The sequence below is a fragment of the Excalfactoria chinensis genome, chromosome 11, assembly GCF_039878825.1.
Source record: "Excalfactoria chinensis isolate bCotChi1 chromosome 11, bCotChi1.hap2, whole genome shotgun sequence".
NCBI classification, from domain to species: Eukaryota; Metazoa; Chordata; class Aves; order Galliformes; family Phasianidae; genus Excalfactoria; species Excalfactoria chinensis.
This window is the reverse complement of record NC_092835.1, coordinates 5,465,497-5,490,988: the sequence shown is the minus strand read 5'-3', so window position 1 is coordinate 5,490,988 and position 25,492 is coordinate 5,465,497. Positions and strand designations below refer to the sequence as shown.

The 25,492-nt window shown below is 37.0% G+C and overlaps 1 protein-coding gene across 3 annotated transcripts in view; it reads left to right on the top strand.

Annotated features, from left to right (window-relative positions):
• Window positions 1-25,492, top strand: part of WWOX (WW domain containing oxidoreductase) — a 450,173-nt gene that overhangs the window by 104,229 nt on the left and 320,452 nt on the right. For all 3 annotated transcript variants that reach the window (XM_072346077.1, XM_072346075.1, XM_072346076.1), the window contains exons 7-8: window positions 10,558-10,743; window positions 14,339-14,603. In XM_072346077.1, coding sequence (XP_072202178.1) covers window positions 10,558-10,743; window positions 14,339-14,603 — 451 coding nt within the window. The remainder of the gene's footprint in view (window positions 1-10,557; window positions 10,744-14,338; window positions 14,604-25,492) is intronic.

The following is a 25,492-nucleotide window of genomic DNA, read 5'->3' as shown; positions in this document are numbered from 1 at the left end:
GGGTGACTTTCACCTCTCTCGTGAAGATGGTGGTAGGGTTAGGATGAGAGCAGGAAAAATGGTCTCTGTGCACCTGAGAGCTAAATTTGCTCAGGTTATTTCTACTGTCTGTTTCCAGTCTTTCCCCTCTGCTAGTTTTCAGCTCAGGCAGTTGATTGAATGTCGCTGTTAAGGAAAATCAAATAAATGATCTGTTTTTAATAATGTTCTGGGGTACGATGGATTTGCTATTAGCTGCTTTTTGTACAGTTGGACGAGGCAGACAATCCAATCTTTCATATTAGGCTTTTGGAACTAAAAACACTGAATTGAATCTTCTCTGCATTGAGTGGGCACAATGTGAGGAATTATGGTTGGTATTAATCCCACTTTAAGACAAATGACTGCCCTCCTGTGCTTCTATGCAATGTAGCATTTAAATCTAGCCAGCATCAGTATTGAGCTGTTAATGGACAGAAGGATTTGGAATTTTTAAAGGAACTTGTGTTTGATATTTTAGTCATCACACATTTGACTACAGCCTGCATGGTTTAATTGTGAAGGAGATATATTTCAGCCCTAAAATGTACAGGTTAGGTATTGATTTCTTTCCAGTGCTTACAATCATTGTATCATTCCACTTGCATGATCCTCAGCATAAGAACTGTGACATGGTCAAAACAGTGGGCAGAACTGAGCAAAAAAGTTGCAGAAGAAATTTTATGTGCATCTTAGCTTGGAGTGGTGTTCAGTACTGCTTGGTTTATGTTTTCTTCAGCCAAACAGTAAAACATCAATTTGATGTTCTCTGTGTTTAAGATAAAGAATGAGATTATCCTGAAAAAACGTGGTTTACTTCAAATGAAAAAAAAACAACAGCATTTGCCAATAGCTACTACTGAGAGTTTTCTGAGTTGGAAGCAGCAAGTCACAGTTATGCAACTCACAGTTATGTAGGACTTCTGTCTGTAGATTTTCACTTCTGTTTCTTTCCTGTACTTTAAAATACATATTTATTATTATTATTATTATTTTGTGGTAAGAGTTTGGCAGAGGTTAACAGTTTATTCGTTTATACTGTATATAGGAGTACAAAAAGACAGCAGTTACAAGTTATGATCCTCCATTTGGAACTTAGTCTCTTCTTATTTCCCCAACCAGACACCAAATTTTCAGTTGGCCTCCTTAACTGAGGCCACAGACTCCATAAGTGCATTTGTTTTTCATGCTGCAACCAGAAGTGTTATGAATCCTTGCAGATGCAATTAAGATTTCTGAGCCTGCTAAGAATTCACCCCAGAATACTGTTTTTCTGGATCTACATGTATGATGACTAATTTATTACATGCTTTATTTTCTTTTTTTAAATTCTAAGTTAACAGCAATTAAATCACAGAGGTCGTATGACAAATTCTATCTGTACCTATAAATACATATGTGGAAATGGGATCTGTTCAGTGAGTTGTTTCACAAATTAAAGGGTCCAGAAAAAAATGAACATACGATTTAAAGGAATTATTAGTGATGCTTTTATGCCAATACACCAAGCGGTTCTGTAGAAGAGTTCTCTTTGTTGGAGACAATTGTTGCTACTGCGTAATGTTATTCAAAGTGTGAATATATTTTCTAACCTGCAGACATCTTTGAAATTTATAGACACGCGTCTTGTGAATTAAAGCTAGAAACAGTTGAGCTATTAAATTTGTCTTTTGAACTCAGAATACGACTTGCATTCTAACAGTGATACTCAGACACAAACTTCTGGACAGCATTGTAAGTTTTGAGATATTCAAAAATATCCACGTAGAATTAAGTATGGAAACATGCATAACTTGGAAGTTATTGTTGCAGACAGCATGTATCTTAAATTTAAATAAGATCAAAGTTTGACTGAATTTGAAACATTCGTAATAATATTAGAGTGAAACACTTTGTTTTCCTTACGTGGTGGTACTGTGTCTTATTAAAGCCCAGGGATTGGCTTTCTGCATAAATATCTTCTTTCTTTCCTTCCTTTTTTGTTTTTCTTTCCTTCTGTCTTTAAGCTCTTGTACACAATTACCCCATTATAGTAGCATGTGTCAAGTCATGTGCATCCAGAAACTATTTCCAGTATTGTTTTTAATTAGGAATCTTTCAAGCTTAATCCCTCCCCCACTTTTACTGGAGGCCAGAGAACGTGATGTTTTCACCAGATCACCTTATCTGTTGCATTGGAACACAAGAAATATCTCCATTCTGAGAGCATTTTCTTAAAGTAAAACTCTCAATTACAATATACGATGGACTATAACATTAACTAAACATTAACTGAAAGTACATCTGCAAAAAAAAATATTAGATGCTTCTGCACATTGACAATAGAAAGAATGGTAGGTGCTTGCGGTTTTACAACTGGACTGCCTAAGATTTGTGAACTTGCCACTCATCTTTGCAGGGCTATCCAGATTTCTTCCTTAAGTTACAGGGAATAGAGTCTCCCTCCTGCATTTGGCATCTGAAGATGTGTGGCTGTTTCTGTTTCGCTCAGTACCTGGATTGGCTGTTTTGGTTGGCTCAGGCTACCTCTAGCTCTGGAAACAAAATGGAGAGTGGAAAATGAAATCAACTGCTTTTGAAGTACTTTTTGATTCCTCTTTGATGTCTAAGCAAGAAGAAATTTGAAGCCATTTTTGATAAAAATCTCAACCCCAAATTTCAGCATACTTTGCAGTGCTGATGGGAGTGCTGCCCTTCATTTGGTCTCAGGGAAGGCGATTTGGCTACTGTTCATCTTCAGAGTCAGCAGACCAAAACTCTCACAGAAGTGCCATAAATGTCACTGTGGCATGGACCTGGACTATAACTTTGAACTAAGAATGAAGATGAAAACAGTGTCCCGTTAGTTATTTATTCTACTCAGCTGTAGATGAGGAGGTGAACAAAGGGATGAAACTTCAGGTATGCTCAAATACTCAAATTACAGTGGAGGAATGAGGGAATGAATCTCCAGAGTAAAATAGGAAACTGGAACCAAAACTCTGCTCACTGGTGACTGCCCAGACCAAACTATTAGATTCATTTCTTCTTGTATACCCAGCCTGGCCCTGTAAATATCCTGTTATTTTCTGGAAAATGATGTGGTTTGGGTGGAAGGGATGTAAAAGTATCCCTTCACCACCACCACCCAGTCCACAAGCTGCTGCTTAATAAGTGCTCCTGAAAGGTAGGAGATGAAGGTTTGGAGGCTGTTGGATTGTCACACAAAGCAGCATGTAATTATACAGTAAGGATGGCACTGCTACCATCAGCAGCAGTATTTTGTAAAAGGCTGAGCTTGGCTTAATTCCTTAGGATTTGAAAAGTGGCCTGTGAGAATGTCAAAAGAAAGGAAGCTGCTTGAAACAGCCCTGAATCAGATGTTCTTGAGAAAATTTAAGATTTGCTTTGTCCTTCTATTTCTTTTCTGACTTCCTCTAGCCAGGTACATGTTAAGACTTTGAACCCTGAGTGGCTTCTGCTCAGCACACTGGTGGTTATGATTCGTGTTTTGAGCCATGTGTTTATGCCAAAGTCTTAGACAGGTCTAAGGCAGCCCATAAAGTGTTTTGGAGTCCACTTCTAGAAGTCTCCAGAGGCACAGCCTTTCCACAAAGTTCCAGAAGATACATCAGCTGCAAAGGATGTTTTGAGTATCTAAGGAAGTCAAATATATATGACTTAATCTGCCTAATTAAAATCTACTCTGTTGCAAAAAAAAAAACAACCAAAAACCCAAGGAATTTGCAGTGGTATAGCTTAATGGATTTTAAGAAGATTTGTGTTTAAATGATGTTGTCTTCTAAAATTTCTGAAATATAATGCAGAAAGTATTTATTCAGTTCAACATTAAAATATATTCAGTTAAAGCCTTTATATTGGAGATAATTAAAACACATGAAGGCAGAGTCTTCTGGCACTTGAGTATGAATGCTTTACTGCTGACTTTAGACAGACCATGCATAGACCACATGTGTCTTAATCTCAGAACCAAAAAATTTGTGTTATACTCTGCAAAGGTTGTATTTCTTCATTAGCTGCTCCCAAGGCATCAAAAATCCCAGAGGATTTCAAAGGACATTAATTTTTATCACAACATGGAATCTTTCAGGTCTGAATGGCAGCACACAGCTGCTGTGGGTTTGATTACAGCTCTATATTTCTCTGGGCAAAACAGAGGAAAGAGTTGTCAGTGGCAAGTGAAATGTTCAAAGTGCATAAACTGTTTTGTTGTTTACATGATCAACCGTGTTTCCTACAACATATTCCAAAGGGTTAGTTATTTTCAATGGAAAATACCATGATATGTAATGAAAGTAGTAACTGGCCTTTCTTGTGAGTTGTAGCTTCCTTTTGTTTTCTTTTCACAGTCACACAGTGTGTGCAAAAGAAATTTGGATCTTTAGAGGCAAAGTACATGTGAAAACAACAAATCATTCCATGGTTACTGCAGTATAAATGCTCCTTTAGAGCTGGCTTATGCTTATTAGTAACTGCTTATGTATGTTTGTAAATGATGCTTTGCTATAGGGATTTTGGGAAAGATAGGTTTGTCCCTATGTGAATTGCCAAAAGGAAATTACCAGATTCTACATATCTTCTAAGTGTCACTGATAGTAAAAAAAATAATAATCTTTGCAAGATGTGGCAAATAGTGGAATGAGGGGCTCCTCATACTGAGCCAGAACTTGAGAAAAGAGAGTGCAGGATGGAAACACTGAAAGGTTGAACAGATACAGAAATTAAGTTTCACAGCCTGGTTTGGTCTCCTTTCTACTCTAACCTGTCAACAGGAACTTCAACATCTGTATGCACTGAGGAATTTGCAGAACTGGCAAAGATGTAATATTTTGACAATGGAAAATGGGTTTTTGGGTAGATTCTGGTGTGAAGTGCAGTCATTCTGGGGTTAGGGACAAATAGCACTAATACTTTCATATACCAATTCTATGAGTACAGTGTTTACTGTCAGAGATAATATAGGATTAGATTAGAGCTGTGCAGAAGGAAATTCACAGCTCTGGATAATGGGTCCCAAAAAGACAAAAGTGTCCCTGGTATGAACACAGTGGAAGAAAGACACCCCCCCCACATGCTCATGAAATATAGTTCTTCCTTCTTAGTATGAGGTGCAGCATGTCTGGACAGGAAGAGAAGGCTCTGAGCTCATGGATTGAGTTCATTGATCCTTGTTCTGAGGTTTGCTTCTTCATACCTTAAGGAAAATGACAGAGGAGTAATAGCATATGTACAGACTGGGCTAATCCCTGGGGTGGTAGGAAGGCATCTGTCTTGCAGTTATGAGTTAGAAAGTGAGTATTAATCCAATTAATCTTGACCTTCATTTAGGATGAATAATTTGTTATCAAAAGACAGTGGTTTACTGGTGTGATAACAAAATGGATGTTAAAAAGTTCCCAACTCCTCAGATTTATAGCGTCACATACCTTGCTTATAGTGTATAAAACAGCAATAGGAGACAGATCATGTCAATAACTTAAACCTCATCCCTACTTTTCTTCATTTTGTGTGTAATCTGTGAAATTCGTACTGCACTAAAATGTTAAAATCCTGGATCTTTTTTGAGGGAAAATACCTTGGGAAGTGTAGGTTTTGCTAATGTCAGCTTGATGGCAACATTGCAAATGTTTTAGATGTTAATGTTAGAAGTATAAATACATATATATATATTTTATTAGGTCTAAATTTCTCTTCAGAAGTTCAAATTAAGATTTTTACAATAGTGGAAATTGCTTCTGTACCTCCACTGAATGGAAAAAGGAGGGGCCTCTCCAACTTTCTCATCACTTCAGAACTAAAAGTCTTCTTCAGAGCGTGATCACTTATTAATTTCTGGAAGTGTAACATATGTGCCTCTTTTGTTTTTCCCTGTGTTTAAGAAAATGAATACAGGGAAAACCAGGACTAATGGATGTTTTCTGTTTAGATCTGAATCTACTGAGACCTTTTTTCCTTCTCCAAACTTTTATGCAATTGTGCACTCAAGATTTTATAGAGGTAATTAATAATGATTGAGAGATGGTTGACCTACATGGCAGCATGTAGGTGATATTTTATGAACATACAGGAGCAGCTGCTCATAATTCCCATGTATTAGGTATGAAGAGAGAAGCAGAACAATTTCAGTCCGTTCCCATTAATCTCTTGGAAATGGGGCAGGAGTACTTGCTGATCAGCAGTGTCAAATCCTGCAAAGAAATCCAGTTGGAAGAATTTTAGAGAATTCTGCTTGCTTATATCTGGAGGTCATCCATCAGGACTCCAAGTCCTGTGTTAGTAACTTGACTTAAAATGAAGCCCGTCTGACAGGGATCCACTATTCTGTCAGCTGACAGGTGGCAACAGAAGCTATTTTTGGTATATTTTCAGTCAGTGTTCTCAGAAAAAGGGAAGTTAGGCGTGCATTTAGCATTCATTTACAAAATTCATACAGTTAAGCAGTGCTTTTTTTGTGTGTGTTTAAGTTTTCATCAAAGTAGTAAATATTTTTGAGTGGAATGTATATCACGCATGGTGCCGAGATCTCCTGCTGCTCTTTGACTTTTAGTGTTCTCCTTGTCGCTCAGTTTCCCATTGATTCTTCTTGCACCATTGAGAGAAATTTCTGGTGATGCTTGTTTAACTCATTTTTGTTTTGTTTTCTGGGGAGCCATATGAATGCATTTTGGTTGTCCTCTTTGTGAAGATAGGCATTTCCTCACAGAAGTAGTAGTGTTTTCTATCTCTGCGAGGAAGCAACCTGGGTGTTCAGAGTTATGGGATGGAAAAGTGTGGTGGGCTGTGACTTTGCTTCTTTCTGGAAGAGAAGTCACATCTCTCTGCCTTCTTTACTGGCCGTGACATAGGTCTACAGTTGCTTATGGGACTTGGGGGATATGGCAAAGCCTTTTCTGTTGAATTTCAGTGTAATTCCAAACAGTGTGAACTTTTCAAATCACTTGAGAAGTGCCCCAGATGGTGTGACATTCTGCTTCATGGGAAGATTTGAAAGCATTCCCTTTGCATAATTTCTGGTTAACTATTTCATTGCATTTGCAAAGGGAGAACACCAAAGCCACGAACTCTGTTGACATTTTGGCAGTGTTTGTTTAACCTCCTAGTGCACAGGCTGCATTTGTTGAAAAATATTATTCTTACCTTTGCAAATCACCGGTAATTAATTCCCTTGGAAATATCTACTGCTGCACATAGCCACCTTGGGAGTCTGCTGGCAGATCATAGTTTAACATCAGGTGCTAACCAAATTGATTATTACATTTTGTAACTAACTGATTTGTAGCAGCAACTTCATTTCAGTACCCCTCTAATGTATTAACTTTTTCTATTCTAAAATAATGCAGAGCAGTTGGATTGTTTTGTAGCTTCTAGTGGTGAATTTAGCACAGCATGAAAGAACCAAATGACTCGCCTGATACTAGGGTTAGTGATGTGTCACAGGCTTGTGAAGTGCACAAGATATTCAGTGTTTTTTTTAACTGAGATATTCACAATTAAAGACGTCCGTATTAATTCTACATGCTTTTTAACTTTCAGTAAATTGTAGCTACAATTACCAACACGATGAGAGTTTTCTACAATTGCTGCATAGCTTGCAGTTTAAGCAGTATATTCTCTAGTCTCGGTCATGCTGTGAATGAGAAGAAACAGTGACAAAATGCTATGGTGAAGCAGCTTATGTTCAACTCCCAGTACATACTTAAATTGTAATGGTAGAACACATTAGCTCACTTGGTGTGATGTAAGTCACTGACTGAAGACATTTTAAGGAGACATAGGGGTAAATTTGCAAAACACTCTGGAAGGTTTTAACTGCACGGAGCTTCCAGAAAGATCAAGTAGGCGTCATGGTTAATGGGAACAGCTTGGTAATGTCAATACTAAGAAAATTTTCCATTGCTGATGATATTTTTTGGTTAGTCTTAGTTGTTTGTAATTCTACATCAAAGGCACTACTTGAAATCAAGGAGAGTGTTGGTTTTTTTGTTTTCTTTTTCCTTGGGCTCAGGAGGAAGCCTAATATAGATCACAGCAGTGTTTTTAATGAACTTGTGAAATCAAGGTCATAGTTCTGCTATCACTTAAAAATACTCCTGTCATAAAGCAGAGCTGTAGTGCCAGATGTGTGGTGTGAATTGGCAAGTATCTTAAGAATTTTGTTCCTGCATAATGATACGTTCAGTGATACAGAGCTCTGCACCACTGAGATTAGAATCTGTCATCTGTGGCTGAAATTCATAACCATGTGATGACTGTTACAGAGGTAATGTGAAATGGCTATGTAATCTCATTCCGTTCCTGGTGTGTAAATGTCCGGATCACAAAAACGTAGGTGACAATTTTCAGTGATTGGATCTTGGTTAGCATTGAGACAAGAGACACCGATAGCTTTGTACTGATGGACGCTGACCTGAGAGGTGGTTCTTTCTGAGCTGAGATGATGCACAACAGCAGTAGTTGCTGGTACAGCCCTTCAGGTTTCCTTGCTGTGATGTTCGATAAATGCTAGAGATAGTATGCTATAGATAATAGATGCAAGATAAACCACTTTTAAACCATTTAAAAACACTAACGCTGAGGACAAATATAGGTATTACTTGTTGAGTAGCATATACATTTAAAATGCTTCTGTATTCATTTTTATATGTCTTCACAGATTTTTAATAGGGTAGTGTAAGTATTTTTAACTTTATAGTCTCTTTAAATTTCATAACCTTTATTAAAAAAAAGAACAGGACAAAATATTATTCAGAAAATAAATGCTCACGACTGAGGCATAATTTAATTTTTTTTATAAAACCCTATTTAATGCACTTACAGTTTAATAGTGACTACCTTTTATAGTTTTATCATTTTAAAATCCTCTTTTTAATTAATTGAGCTGAGAGATTTAGGTGTAGAGCGCATATTTTGCCTCTGGTAGTTACTCTGTAATTAGTATTAATGAAGGGTATTACAATTTGGATAGGTGGAATATACCGTTGCTTCATTTGTGGGTCCTTTCTGTCATACTGTGGTCTGTTATTTCATAGTACTTATAACAGTTATTGCATTAAGTTAAAATCCTTCTATACAAACATGGCACATTTGCTTTCTCAGGGAACGATGATGGTATTTTCTATATTACTGCAGTACTTACGTGCCCCTGTTCTCAAAGAGGAGGCTCATATACCAAAACCAGCATTTATGCTGAAGAAACTTGTTCCTTTTCCCAGGACATTTACAAATCCGTAAATTAATTCTTGCCAGAGCTTTCCATAAACTTTCAGAAGAGATGATGAATCATCCCAAGTTTCCCCATGTGCATTCTCAATCTTCATGAGGCTTTGTTTTCCTCTTGGCAGATGGGTCTTGATCAGGCAAGATGAACTTGAGTTTAAAGCATTTTGATAAAATATGCCTCAAAGGGTTGGATATCTGTTTAAAAATACGGTCTTTTATACCTCAGCAAATAGCTTGATCGTGAGGTGTTGAGTGAGACGGCAAACGCACTACCTTTGTGCAAAGTGGTTTGAGCAAAAAGGGAGACCCTTGCCTTTAAAAGGACAGTCCTCCTTTCTCTTCAGTTTGTTTTGCCAACACAGCATGAATGGGAAGCTGTTATGTGTGTGTCGCTGCCCAAAAGGAAAACCAGAAATTCAGCACGTCAGAAAACAAGCTCCCAAAACACAAAGATGTTTCAGCCTGCATCTGAAGCTTTTTGTTATTTGTTTTCCGAAATTGGCACAAGTGCAGATATTGGATTCTTAACTCCTTATAAAACCAGACTACGCCGGTAACTTCCAACCAGGTTCACAGTTCAAATTCACTTTAACAGAGACATGTACCTTTCTGCTTTTGTCAGTGCTGATGCACAAATCTCAGTGTTCAGTTAAGGTGTGCATGATTCTGTCAGAAGTGTTTTGAAATCTGGACTATCAAAATCAGGGCTTTTAAATGTGCCTGAAGGATCCTAGATTCAGTCAGGTCTGTTTGACAACCCGTGCCTTTATTTTTCATCTTTTTTGCAGTTCATATTGTGGGTGTTTGGAGCAGAAGTATGTACCCTTTATAACCAGTAAGGAGTAGATCTGATGCTGGATCTCCTCTCATTTACACGTAGGGCTGTGAGAAATGCTTGAACGGAGGGCAAGCAGCTGCTTTTCCTATCTGTGCTTCATTTGTTATGTTTAAACATAGGGTTTACATTGGGTGGTTGATTTTGCATTTGTCACAGGATTTCATCCATTGCAGTGAAGATGAAATAATCTGGAACAGGCTACCCAAACAAATGTAATGATATTAATGTTGATGTTGCACTTTGTTCTTCACTACGTTTTCCCAGGGGTGGCTGTGACTCCCAGTCCCTCAACAGCCCCTATGGTGGGCTCTGTCTGCAACCAGCAGCGGGCAGCCCTGCCTTCCTCACACAGCTCTGCCCTACAGAACTGAAACCTGCACCCACTGTGTGCACTTGATTCCTCCAGGAATGCAACTAAGTGCATTTCATTGACCTACCTTTCTCTAGACAGTTTTAACCTGTAATAATTTTAATTGTTCCAGGCCTCTTCACATCCTGGTCTGCAATGCCGCCATATTCGGGTGTCCGTGGTGCTTGACAGAGGACGGCCTGGAGTCCATTTTCCAGGTGAACCACTTGGGGCACTTCTATCTTGTCCAGCTGCTGGAGGACGTCCTGCGCCGCTCCTCTCCAGCCAGGGTGGTTGTTGTGTCCTCGGAGTCACACAGGTTGGTTAATCTTACACTGTGGTTTGGGTTTAGCTGAGATCTGCCATCCTTAAAGCAGAAATGGTGACGGCAGAACTGCGTAAGCTTTTGAAAAGGAAAGGCCCTGGCCTAAAGCATTTGTTGTTTGAAAAATCTCTTTAAAAAGAGCATTGCCAATGTCTGTGGTTGTTGCTACATTGCCATAGGTAAAGTGTGTTCTAGTCTGTAGGTTTTTTTTTGATCATTCTTTGTATGAATGCAGATTTTCACTGCATATCAGACCACTTATTGATTTTGCTGGGAGATGGAATAATAATTGATTAAATCAGAATGGGATGACCTATATTGATTTGTCATTCGACTACTTCAACATCTTACCAAGAGGAATGTGCAGTTATTTTAGTAGGAGAAACAATGCAATTAAAAACTACTAGATGAAATCCAATTGTATTATAATGAGAAATTAGGGAATTCAATGCAGACATTAGCTGGATAATGTAACTGGGAAATAGTATAGTTAATACATATTGGAACACTGGCCATGCCTCTTTCGGTGAAAGTTTTAATTAAAATATTAGATGCTCGTATTTCCTACTGTCATGAGAAGTGCAGTTGGCAAAACAGCTGTGATGAGGTTTGCCTTATTTCAGCTGTGCTGGAAGTGTTTGTTTTAATAACTGGGAAGAAGGTTTTGATATAAATTAGAGAATTAGAGAGTTCCCTGTGCAAAATGGAGGCCTCAGCTCTGAATTTGAGAGAGTGCTTCTGATTCAGTTCCGGGACTCTAAGATTAGCTCTAAGATTAGACTTATGACATCTAGCTTTAAACATTGTCATTGATTTCTATTTCACTTCTGGTCATGTGTAACATCTTTGGCAAACCCAAAGAAAGAACGTATGAGCATTTTTTTCCCTCCCCCCCCCCCTTTTTTTTTTTCTTTTTCCCCACCGCCTTCATATTTCTGAAATGTTTTAGTGACCCAGCATGAAGCTTATTTTTTTAATCATGTTTCCATAAAATGCAACCCCAGAGACCTGGTAGAGAGAGACCAGCCAAGGGTCAGGCTGAAACCTTTATCACTTCCAAACACAGGGGCTTATGGTATAAATGACACACTGCAGATAGATTTACTTTTACCATTTTAAATTTATGATGGCTGAAATGAAAGAAGCAATAGAAAATGCCAGTAATAATCCTCCCTGGTGTTAAAAGACACAAAATGTCTAGTAATTAGGTGGTAACAAAATCTGGACATCCTTATCTTTGCAAATCACACCAGGTCTGTGAAAGCAAGTAGCAGAGTCCTGTTAGGAGTGAGGGAGGCTACTGCAGGGCAGGCAAGATAGCTCTAGAAATAAATCTGCCAAGTCCAATCACTTGCCAGATGTGGATGGCACAATGGGATACGTATAAATGAGCTGTTATTTAATGGGAGATTATGTTGAATTGTCAGCTGCTTGTTCCCCTTTGTAAGTTCGTGTCTGATGATATTTTAAATGACATCTTTGTTTCTCACTATATTAAGTGTTGTGTATAACCAGAGCTCACAGCTCTTAACATTTTTATTTGTGTTTTCAAAAACATTTTTTGAAGTGCTTGTTGCTAATTTCATTAGATCAGCTGAGGTATATATAGAAGCCAGTCAAAAAATAAGCCACAGTCTATGCTTGAGTAAAATAATAAACACATCTACTTGATTTCCCCTTCTTCCAATTCATGTCATATCTTAGCATTTAAAATGATCATTGTAAATAACTCTGGTATTGCCCCTAATCAGTTTAATGGCAAGAAGCTGATGTAAGGAGTTAGTTGAGACGTTAGGTATTACTGGTTTTGTAGGACTTTCTGACCTACTTGAGAACTCCGTGCCTTAAACGGTGTTGTAAAACAGAAGTGTTGGTATCTAATTACTTCCATAAACCTTGGCTAGATCTTTTAGCTGGAGTCAAGACCCCCTGTTAGGCAAAAAATAAAGTCCCATGTTTGCAGAGAATATTTTACTAGACTGCTCCAAGGCAAGATATTTATTTGCCTCTCTGGTTCCTCATTCTTTTCACTTATCTGGATTCAACACAAATGAAATCTGTTTAAATTAAGCTTTCCATACTCTAAGCACATTGTATGAAAATCAGAATAATAAGTAGGTTGACTTTCCTTCTGTCTTTATTTCTGTGTACTTAATTTGATTGTGCAGTCTTTATCCTACTGAATTCAATGAGATTGCCGACGTAAGTAAGATTGACTCACTTGAAGGATGGGACTCAAATTATGCCCGTGTGTTTCCATTGTACAGTATACAAAAAGTATTTTATTTATAGATAATTTTGGTGTCCTGAGAGGTTACTTGAGGAGTGAATATAGTAAATTCCTCCCAGAATAGCCCTATTAATTTCAGATATGGCTGTTATCTAACTGAAAATTATGAAAGAGATTTTTTTGTTTGTTTGTTTAAATTGAAGGGCCAATTCTACAAGATATAGGCCATTTTAGGTTCCTCTTGAGTTCAAATACTGTAGTTGCTTTTCTCTGAATGTATTATAATCCTGCTCTCAAAATAGATGTAGAAATTCCAGCTGATCTCTTCATTTCTGGGTATGAGATGCGAAATTGGTAAAGATATTTTAAAACATTTTTCTAGTGTGTACTATAATTATGTTTATCCCTGTTCTCCCGAGCTGATTCTGAAAACTTGGAATTAAAAAGAGCTTGCTAAATCTGTTTTATTTTTAGTAGCTCTTATTGGTGGAACATGAGGCTGTAACTAAATATAGTATTATTTTCTAGTACTGAGGTAATCTAGTAAATTGATATGTAAAAATTGTAAGAATTGGAAAATATACTATATGAAAAATTCCTTGTCTTCAGCTTTGGAACATTCCCTGCTTTGTTATTTAAAAAAAAAAAAGAAAGAAAGGAAGAAACAAACAGCTGGTGTTTAATGACTCTGTCAGACCCAATTAAAAAACATCAACTAGTTACTTTGATTTGTGTTCAGCCATGCCATGGGTATACTTAAAAACATTATACTCTGCCAGAACTCATTTTGGCTTTGTTTACGTTTGTCTTTTAAACATATAAGACTATTGATGGCAAGTTACCAAGGTTATAACCCCTTTATATTCATCAATTTTTAATCTAAAAAAGAGTCTAAGAGGTAGTGAGACTCATCCATAGTTACTTGAACACTTAAAAGAAAGTGTTCAGTATATGATGAAATAATCAGGGGAACGGATGAAGTGAAATGCTGTATTTCTCTGCTTCTATTTTAGCCTATGTTAATTGTGCTTTTTTGGAACTATGGCACATTTTCCTTTTTTGATTAAGAAGAATGTAATTCGTAACTTCATATAATGCTTTTAAGTCATTAAAGCCTTTTTTCCTACTTGCTTGCACTTCTTATTTGTGTTTGCTAATTATTCAATAATTTTACTGCTATATATATGGGGCTATTCCTTGGGCCTTGAGTAATTTCCAGTAGATACTTGCAACTGCCAAATAAACTGATATTTTATTTTGGTTCTGGCCAAGTTGTACTTAGTTATCTATGTTTTATATTGTTCTTAATGAGAGCAAGGTTAACTCTGGGGTATTTAAGGTACGTTTACTGTTTTTCAGATTTACAAAAATTAAAGACTCCTCTGGAAAACTCGATTTCAGCCTGCTTTCTCCACCTAAGAAGGAGTACTGGGCAATGTTGGCCTACAATCGTTCCAAACTTTGCAATATACTGTTCTCCAACGAGCTGAACCGACGCCTTTCTCCCCATGGGGTGACGTCTAACTCAGTCCATCCTGGAAATATGATTTACTCCTCCATTCATCGTAGCTGGTGGGTGTATACCCTGCTGTTTACCTTGGTTCGACCTTTCACCAAATCCCTGGTAAGTGAATGACTTAACAGTATTTTACACTTCTTCAGTTTTCAAATCAGAGGAGTAAAGTTATAAAATTTCAGATGTATATATTTGCTTTGACCTTTTGCCTTTCGTAACTACAGCCTTGATTTTGATGACAAACATAATGTCAAGATCATGAGTGGTTTAGTAAAAGTTCCTTCGACCATTTTAGCTTAAATTTGTCAACCTGCTTTAAAGGTGCCATGCTAGGTGGATTGAGTGATTCCAATGTTTGAATACATGATTTTCATTTGCTCTGATTTAAGGTATTTGTATATTTTAGGTGTGGGATAGTTCAGAGTTATTTCGCTGCTCAGTATATGTAAAACATCACAAACTTCTTTGGTTTTTAAGTGGAATATGCTTGACTGCATTTTTTATGTAAACAGATGTCCTAGTTAGAAAAGATACTACAGACGTTATTAATGGCTGAGGGAAAGTGCTTTCAGTGGTAAAAGCACCTTCATTCATATTTAAAAATAACAACAACAATGATTTTCTAGTTCTTTTAAAGCACTAAAGGCAGTGGGGGTTTTTCCTTTGTCTTCACACTGGTCTTTGGATTGGAACAGTAATGCGATGGAAGCCTGTGCTATTCTTTTGTATCCAACATTATGGAGCTTCATTATATAAAACATTTCAGCATCTCTCGTGCTTGGAGGAGGTTACTCTTCTCTCTTGATCCTCTGACACAGGATACTTTTTAGGAGTCCAAAAATGACTTTTAATTGAGGACTGGCTTCTTTTTAACGTTGTTGGCTGTTTTCCGTTGAGTGTTTGCAGGTGGGACCCAGGGAAATTAAAAAATTAATGTCTATGCTGAACGTATCTAGCCATGGCAATTTGATCAGGCCCAAATAAGGTCCCTTTTATGGAGGACTTAATGACCAACACAGTTAGTTGTTTTGTAATGTAACTGACTATCTCCTGATGTAGCAATAGAGGCCAAATTAATTGCTTTTTGAAAGAGCAGAGCACAGAAGCAATTGTTGCAGCTTGATCTACAGCATTACCACTAGAAGTGGAGCAGACAGTCTTCCATTTTACTGGGTTAATGTAAGTGGAAAACAGAGTATTTAAAGCTCTGGTTATGTGTCCAAACATGAACAGCTTTTTGAACAATACTGGGTTTTCAGTAACACTAATGGGGCAAAACTATAAATACCCTTTCAAGCGTGGATGTAGTGACTATGAGGCAGTCAGAAGAGTCTTTGCACTTCTATCCTCAACCTGCAGTTTGCAGCCAGTATGCATCCAAAACCTGTTTATGTCTGTGAGTTGTTTAAGTGAGCATTTTGGCACCTCGAGACAAGTAATAATCTCTTTCAATTGCATGTTTTGTGAGCAAAACCTTTAATACTGTGTCTGCTGAGTTAAGGATAGTTTATAAAACACATTCTTTAAGTTCTACTGAGAATGAATTAATGGTATTACCATCTAGTGAGAAGGATCCAGTCTGTGGAGCTTTTATGAACTGTTAGTTTTGTTTCCTCTGACATATTTTCACAGAGGAACTTTTCGTATTTGTTGCTTATGTAAACTTATCCTCTAGGGAACAAGATGAAACAGTGATGTTCGTTTTGAAGTCTTTACACTGTTAGGTTTTTTGATAGTGTCTTTTTATTTATGAGTGGTATGTAGAAGGGAATGCAAAATACAGTACAAAAGATAGCAGCACTGAAGAACGGTGCACTCTTCTCTAAGCCTGATTGCTTCAGTAAGGTTTCAATTGAAAAGAGAAAGGACTTTAAGTTGGATATAAGGAAGAACTTTCTTTGCATTAAGAGTAGTGAAACACATTATCCAGAGAGGTGGTAGATGCTTGGTCCCTGGAGACATTTAAGATCAGGTCGATCCAGGCTCTGGACAGTGTGATTTAGGTGTGGTAGGGGAGTTGGACTACATGTCCTTCCAGTGATGCTGTGATATAGTTGGTCTTTCTCTCATGTATGAAGCTTTCAGGCATATAATTTTAGTTGTTTCTGTTTGTGGTTTATATCATATTGAAAGAAATGCAGCTTTATATTCCTAAAAGTGTTTGAATGCTTATAGCTTAAAAATTATGGTTTGTTTGTGCTGCTTATAAATAACTTTTCTGTTGAATCACAGAATGCTGTCTGGGAGCTTTTGAAACATTATACAATATTTATATTACTGATGGATATAGGTGTAAAAGAAGTGCTTATATTAAGTAGAGCGCTGGAAACTGATAGACTCTTCATCCTTCCTTCTCCTCCCCCCACTTTCAAGATCTGAAATATACAAGGATTTGTTAGAACTGGAGACCAAGTATTTTTTGTAGAAAGCAATAATTGTGAATAAATTACTGTTTTATTACTTTAGCAACTGCGGCTCTACTAATGTTGAAAGAATCTGTCTTTTACTTACCACTTTACAGTTACTCAGTAAATTGGAGAAGCTTACAATATAATTAAATGTAAATTGAAACAAGTGCCCACTGTAAATAGCAAATTGGAAGAGAAACTCTGAGAGGAACATACTCACAGGCCATGTGGATGCTCAGGTGGTTTGATCTATGATTTGGATTTTGTTTTCTTCTGTTTTTTTTTTTTTCCTTCTTTTTTCCTCTCTCCCCAGCCTCTCTTCCCCTTTCTCCCCTTTTTCTTTCTATTCTGTTCTAGAACTAAGCAGCTTCATTTGTTTTAAATTAATGCTAGTCATTCAGAGTCTATTTATTTGGCTTTTTTTTTTTTTTTTTTTTACTAGTTACATAGAAGAATAAAATCGGATAAATTGGTTAGCTTTCAGCTTAAGCTTGGTGCTATTTAATGTCACCTGCAGATGATTTTGTGAGTGTACAACAGCATGTAAAATAAGCAGATTGCCATTATCACACACTTGTGGTAGTCTTACGTTGAACAAAATATTTTTGTTGGCAGGTAACAGAGCAGAAAGAGTATCATGTGCTGGAGTAGCAAGAGCTTAACAGATGTTTCAGTGAAGTGAATTTTCAAATCTTTTTACATTAAGAAATGGCCAGGGTTTGTAGAAGTGCTGAGACTATTGGGTTACATTTCCTGTTGCAGTGCAAAGCCAGCCGTTGTACTAGAGTTTTAGCAGATGTGTTACGTCCTTATAATGGCTGGGAATAAAACATTGGTCCTGTTGCTGAGAGATAAATTACAACTATAAGAGCTCAACCTGTCACCCATAACCCTCCAGTTAGCCACAGTAAGACCAGTCTGCTCTTAATTTTTTGGTGTGTAAGAGGCTGATACTTGATCTATACTTTGACTTCCATCTCCTCTCCCAAAGCTAGTAGCTTTTCAAAGTTTGTATTTTAAAGATTTCCTACTGAGAATTATAAGGAATACTATTAAGGGTCACAAATTCCTCTACATGTCTTAGTTGATGTAAAATAATGAGTTCTTGATGTTTGGTATCATCCCAGGAGCGTTGAAGCAATTGGCGTGGATTTCAGTGCTCATGTGGGCAGGAGGAAACTCCCTGTGCCTACAGCTGCCTCAGTGGTTTTACTTTTGTCATGTGTTGAAAGTGCCTAAACTTGAATTTCTTGTGATGATTTGCATTCACACCTGACATTAACTTAGAAATATGATTCTGGCAAGAAATGAACCTTCACCTACAGAGACGTCTTGCTTCTTCTTAATGGTTGCTCACATCTGTTGGCTTTGATAGAAGCCCCAGAAAGGCCTTCTGTCTTATCATCACCTTTCTTTCTCCATTCTTCCCTGAAGAAGCTGGAATAACCCTTAAGTTTTCCCTCTTTAAGTAAGCATTTTTTCTGTCTAAAGGTTTGTGTGGACTTGGTTGAATTGATCTTGGCTTTTGTTACTGAATTCACAGTTCAGGCCAAATTCTGCTTTCAGCTGTGCATGTACAATTTTAGGAGCAGTCTTGGGCAGGGTGGGTATATGTATGTTTCAGACTGATCTAAATGGCAGTTTCTTTTCTCAAATGGGAGTTTGGGCAAAAGGTGAAACAGGAAGACTGAAGGGTTCTTCCATGTACTTAGAGTTTGTATCCTATCAAGTAATATCATATAACTTAGCTTATTATCAAACCTATGTATTTTAATTTCCGCAGGAATGGAAAGTCATTATGAAAGCCTATCCTCAGGCCAAACAGACCAGCTCAGGGTCTCTGCATGCAGAGCAGCGCTCAGGGAGAGTGGTGGCCGAGGAATTTGCTGTGTCCTGCACACCCTCAAAGCTCTTTGTGGAGCAGCTCTGTTACGTCCCAGAGTTTTGTGGGGGAAGTAAGGAATTCCTTCCTCTCTCCCCAGATCCTTGCAGAATTTCAGGATGTCCTGCCAAGTATGTGGGCTGTAAGGCAAGCATACGTTTGGTCCATAACGTTTTATATTACAAGTAATTAAATTCGAATTTGAAATTAAAAAGCATATTTTCCTATTTTTAGCCTGAAAAAAAACTTTCTTGAATTAGAAAGCTATATATACACCTTGTGGAATGTCTGCATGCAGGTTTGCATTGCCCACAATTGCTAATCTGTCCAACCTCACATCCAACCCCAGTCTGCTCTCTGGCTTGAAATGTGGAAAAGCTTGGCCTTGTAGGTAGGCACAAACAGAACAAAACCTTTCTTTCTGAAATCTGTAGAAAGTCAATCTCAACATCTGGTTAGTTGTGTTCATTTATTGATTCAGATTCTCACACTATCCAGAAACAAACTTCCTTTCTGTAAATGGAGAGTGTCAAATTTATGGCTGTAACCTCTTTTACAAACAAAATTTTGAGTTCTTAACAAAAGATCCTTACAGTTCTTTTTATTTTCCTGTTTTGGTATGATTTGTCCATAATTACTTTTTTATATGAAAGCCTCACACTTTCTTTCACTGTAAATTTTTGGCTATGTTGTTTTGTAGTGTAACAAAGAAGATTTAAAGTTCCTATTTTTTCTTACTTGTTCTCTTTTACTTGCCATAACTTGTAGAACATGCTGCAGCTGAGTTGCCATGCAGTCTCTGAGCTGTTATCCAGCATCAATCTGCTCAGAGTATATTTGAGAAACCACAAGGAAGGAAATTTCAGTTCTATGTGAGCACTGAGGTGACTGGGTGACAGGCATGATGTTGCAGTTTGATGGAAGCAGCTGAACAGGACATTTAGTCTTTCTTTCCTCCCTTTAGTTTTGTATGTCATTACTATAGAAGCTATTAGAAATTTCCCTTATCCTTGGAGTGGTGTTCTTGAGAACCCTTGGTGCACTCCCAAGCCAAGGTTGCATTCTGTGCACTTGCCGTAGATGAAGAGACTCAATCCTTCTTACCCCAGGGTTTCTCATTTGTGTGCCTTAGCAAGGTCACTTAGGCAGTTTGTTGTAAATAACACCGTAGGGTCCAGACCTCTTTAGTTACTAGCTAGCACATAAATCACAGGATTATTCATTTTCTGTAGTAACAAGAGAATAATAGAGATAAAAGTTTTATGAATGAGGTATCTCTTATTAAAAGCAGAGTCAATGCAATGTGGTTCATTTGTAATGATCAAGTGGTCTTTTGCAAATAGTCTAAAAAGTTCATAGTCTTAAATATTCTCAGCAATAAAATTTGAGCTTTTACGTGGCAATGATTTGGTAATCACTTTTTGTTAACAAAAGAGAAAAGAAAAATAGAAAATGGAACTTGAAAACTCATCTAAATTAATTATTCCTAAATTTTTGGATAGACTGATAGCTACGTATTGCCATGACTAATATTGTTTTCTTTTTCTCTGTCTTAATATTTTTATATTTTAGATAGCAAAACTGCTGATCTATACATCTGCTATTCAGAAAAACAAAATTTCTGAGTAAAGATTAATTTTTGTCTCTTTGAACGCTAAAAGTTAGACTAATATGCCTCAATTTGAGATGGTAAATGATACGTAAAACTCATTAAATTACATAATTGTGCGTTGTTAGCCTGTATAGTTTTGAAAGCGTAACTTTCAGAGCAGTATAAATCTGTGGATTCTAGAACATGGTTTGTCTTTCCTTACATTTGTTGAGGTTATGAATGGACAGATGTTCAGGAAACCCCAGCCTCTTATTGGCTGTATTTAGAATAAATGAAATACCAAGTTGTTTAAAAAAAAACAAAAACAACATAGATCCTATTTTACAGAGCTGTCATTTAAATAATATTCTTTAATTGGAGGATGCGTTGCTTAGTGACATTACCGTTTCTCTAGAACTCCTTGGATATCTGAGATGCTTTACCGTAACATGGTCTTTTTATTTCTCTCTCTATCACCTTTGAAGAGGTGCCATACCGCTTTAAACAGTTCACCAATCACTTTTGTATGATGGTTTCTCTTTAATCATTTACATTCTGAGAAAGTCAAATATTCCTTAGGAAGCCAAAGTAATCTAACAGAATGTATAGTGTTTGTGCAGCTGGATATCTTATTTATTTGAATTTCCCAGGGAAGTCTCTTCTGACTTTAGAAAAAAAGATGGAAGAGTAAACAGTAAGAGTGTCCAAGTAATCTGAGCTAGAAGGTTCCGTGTTTTAGAGCAAAGTCATTAAAAAAGTATATTTTCAAGGTCCAAAAATAATACAGTATATCAAACACAGTGTACTACATGATGTTTTTTCAGTATTTTCTCACTATTTTTACATATATGTGTGTGTGTGTGTGTAGGTATGTAAGTATGTATCTATATAAATGAGAAATACAAGGGTTTTTAATATGCTTAATATTCCTGAACCAGTGAGTACAGAGTCCGTTTTCCTGAAAAACTGATTCATCTATTTGTGTTTTTATTTCTGTGTGATGTGTCATTCATCAGCATGTTGGCATGCCCTGGACATAATAGCTACATAAGTGAATTAACATTCCTGAAAACTTCTTGGCAAGAAAACTACTGAAAATGTACAAATATGCATGTGAGTCTATAAAATTTGTCCATCGAGGCTTTTGGGAGGCTTCTTGCTGTGAAATGAGTAGTGTTACTTATTGGTGTCAGTTTTCTCTTCAAGTGTTTATTCCAGTTTGTTTCTGTTTGGATATATATATATGTTTTTTCCTGATGTAGATGTGAGGGGAAGCATGTAGCTTTTTTGTGTGTGTTACAAATATGAGTGTTATAATTTTCATGGTTCTAAAGGCAAGACTTAAAAAGCAGGATGTTCCTTGACCAGCTTGGAGCATTGGCGAGATTCCTACATGGAGGGAAATGGTCTGTGGTTGTTGAGGCTGTCGTAGGAAGAGTGTTTTTAGTTTTTCCACTGGATATTCGCTGGTGTTTTGTAGTTCTGCACCTTTCAATATGTATCATTCTCTGAGATTTGTGGAAGAAGATAGATAGTTAAATCTTGCTCAAATCCTGAATGTGCTTCTACTGTAGTTTGATTGTTTTTAACTCTTTCCTGGGTAAGAAAGCATGTGTTTGTAGAGAAAAGTGAACATCATACTTAGTTCAGTGTAGATATGCACAGCAAATGATCCAATGCATGTCAGTTTAGCTGTATAATCTGTATGAGCATTTGCAGTTATAGAGTTTCCGAATTTACTTAGCTGTTGAAGTTTCCTTACAATATTTCAGCATTTATATTTTCCAATCTCTCTGTTTTACTGTCTCTGGTTGTTAGAATAGTAGCATCAATTTTTTTTAGTAAGGAGGATGACAGTAAATATAAGCATCAGTCAAATCCCGTCCATTATTTTAGTGACAACATATTTTTGCAATTAAAAAGTACCGCTTAGGATATAGCACGATCTTCTACACTTGCCAAAAAAATCCATAGAAGGTATTTAAGGATTTTATTAATTTCAAAAGTGTCACACTGAAATGAGATAAAGATGGCAATATTGGATGATGAATCTTACATAAAAATACATTTGTTTTTGAGATATAATTATTTGTCTTGGAAAACAAGATCTACTTGTCCTGAATACACAGGGCTGCTTTGACAGTGCTGCAGTGCCCATCTTTTATAACAGTACTAGGGATGACATGTCTAAAATGACTTCTCATAAAAATTCTGCCTCTGAGGATGGTACTTTAATGTATATGAAATGGATATTGCTCTTAATTCAGAAGAATTTCAATCCAGGCATATAAATTGCACTTTACTATGAGCTTGTTCATGTTGCATCCCACCACTGTTTGTGTCTTACATTTCTGATAAATGACTGTGCATACGAATGGCTGGTGAGGTGCTTAATTAACTGGTCATGAAAGTATTTACTCATATGTTGGGTACCAAACTTTCCATACAAGGATCACACTTGAAGATCCTTCTACTGAAATAGTACACTGTTAGACTTCTCTGATTGAATGCTGTAACTGCCATTGTGGATGGTTACCATTGAAGAACACTGGAAGATTATGAGCTAAAGCACACTAATACTTGGAAATGTTAGGGTTAGAATTTTTTATTTTTATTTATTTTTTCACTTTAATTCAATGCTCTTGAATTAATGCTCTATTTCTTTCTTTTTTTTTTTTTTTTTTTTTTCTCTTAAGGTTACCTTGCCTGCCACTGTAATATATTAATGAGTGTAATTAGTTTTTTCTTCATTTTGCTAGAAAATTGAAAAGAGTATTTCTTTACACTGAACAGCACTACAATTAAAATGTTGTCTTCAAATGTCAAACTTGCTTTATGATGAATACTACCAGTACAAGAAAACTCATTTAGCACTTCAAATAAAACAACTGTCTTGGCAGGTTTTTATGATAATGACTTTGTAACAGTGTCATTTAGAATCTGATCATCTCCTTATGTCAAACAGTTCATCTCATCTGCTCACCTGATACGGTGTTGAGCTAACAGTGTTAATTAAAGGAGCAGAGGGAAGACCTGCAAAGGATTACTGGGCATTCTATGCCTTCTAGGAAAGGAATTTTTCCACTGAAGTCATATATCATGTAAACTGGAATTGAGTTAACTTGCTTTGTCAGGAAGAAAGATATTAGTTTGAGTTGCGTTATTTTAGGGTTACACTGATGCCATTTTCTGAGCTGGTGTGTAAAAAGTGAGTATCTTTCCCAGCTCTTGCCCTGAAGGTAGTGGTTTTGTGTTTGTAAGAAAAATGTATGGCTTGAGTTCTTCATTCCTTTGCTAAGAAATGCATGTGATTTTCTAACTTTTAAGGGAATAATAGCAGAAAATATCAATGAAGCCGACAGTTCTGCTTGTGATGTAGTATTTTTTGTCTTCTTTTGGCTTTATTGCCAAGGAAGTAGTTAAATATAAAACGTCATAATAGACATAAGTGAAGAAACTGTGTTTCCCCCTAATAATGATGTCCATTTTTTCCAGTGAATTAATATTGTTGGTTTTTGTTTTGAATGACAAGTAAGTACTGTCCTGTTTTGTTTTTTTTTTTCCCCTGTTGTATTTTCTTCATCATGTAAATAGCTAGAGAAATGATTTTCCACTTACTTCAAAGGACAAGTCATTGGATTTCAGGCTCAGTATAGTAATCTTTAGCCTCACAGGTAGCTATTTCCAAGATCTCCAAGCATGGTCATAACTCCGTTGGTGCAGGCTGCTTTAGGTTTGTAAAGCAGCAGATCTTGATGGCTGCCAATTAAGTGTGTTTACATATGTACTTCTGTTTCCCCCCATAGCAACACGTGGGGCACATGGCATGACTTATATTGACACGTATTCACTGTTGTTTAGCTCTTCCTTTTATCCGTGTGCTTTTGAATTATGAATTATATCAATCCTTAAATCTTTGTTTGTTTAGGGAAGGTTCTTTTTTCCTCTTGGCACTCCACATATGCACTAGGAAGTGCTGGTAGTTTCAGCTGCATTTAAGGAAATATTGTTGCAAGGCTTTTATGTGCTGTACTTCAATCAGCTAGTGCCAGCAGTATCCCAATAGAAAGACCCTCAACAGACCATTTTCAGCATTTTGCTGCAATTAAACTCCTCTGGTTTTAGCCCTCAGGCAATTTAGTACCTTTTTACATATGCACATTATGAACTTTTGACCAGGGCCTGGTAGTCATATATTAGATAGAAGCTTTTGAAAGCAGCCTTAACAAGTTCCTCAGAGTATTAAATTCGGAGTCAGTTGTGGAAAAGGTAATTTAACCAACTTGCAGTGAGGCCATTCAGAATCTTACTGATGATCCTAAATATGTCTCTTTTTTTTTTTTCCTTGTTTCCTCTGGAAGCTGGTAGCAAGAGCTCTCAAAGAATGTGATTGATCTTTTATTCAGTAGCTAACGAGGGCTGTGATTCTATTAGTGCTCTACAAGGCAAGGGAACAGTGATTTAATGAAGTGTCTAGTGAGCTGGTCATAGATTTATCCTGTTGTCTCTAATTTGCAGCGCCGTTGTGAGCGTAAAAGAAACTGCGCTCACACTGCCATTAGGCAGGTATTTCCTCAGTAAATTGTTGTAAGGTCAGGTGTAGTTATCTTAGGAAAGGCAATGCCTTACCTCCTCAATGTCTCAGGATGACAGCCGCTGTGCTGAGCACTCGCTGGAGCGGAAACAAGAAGATCAGAGGTCCGTCTCCAAGTCCCCCTCAGCTGATGCAGGAGCAGATGAACTGCCAAGTAGGACTAATAGAGTCATAATTGGCGATTAGAACTGGAAGGGTGCAATAACATCTTAATACAAACTGGCGTATTTTATAGTTGGTGTCAGTTGTTGTAAAGTTGCATGGTAGCCTGAACTAGTTACATTTCCTTTTTTCCTTTAAAAAAAATGAGGTACTGCATCCTAATAGCGGCAGTACAACAAAAATAAAAGGACATCAAAACTTGAGTTGCTTTAAAGTGACACTAATGTCTTTAGTACATTTACTTGGGCATGTAACCTGTCAGTCTTGCTCAGAGATGATGTGGTAAAATTTGCCATAGAACTACAGATAAAAGAATCTCATAAATATGCTTTGTTTTTCACCTAATTTTCACTAAATAGT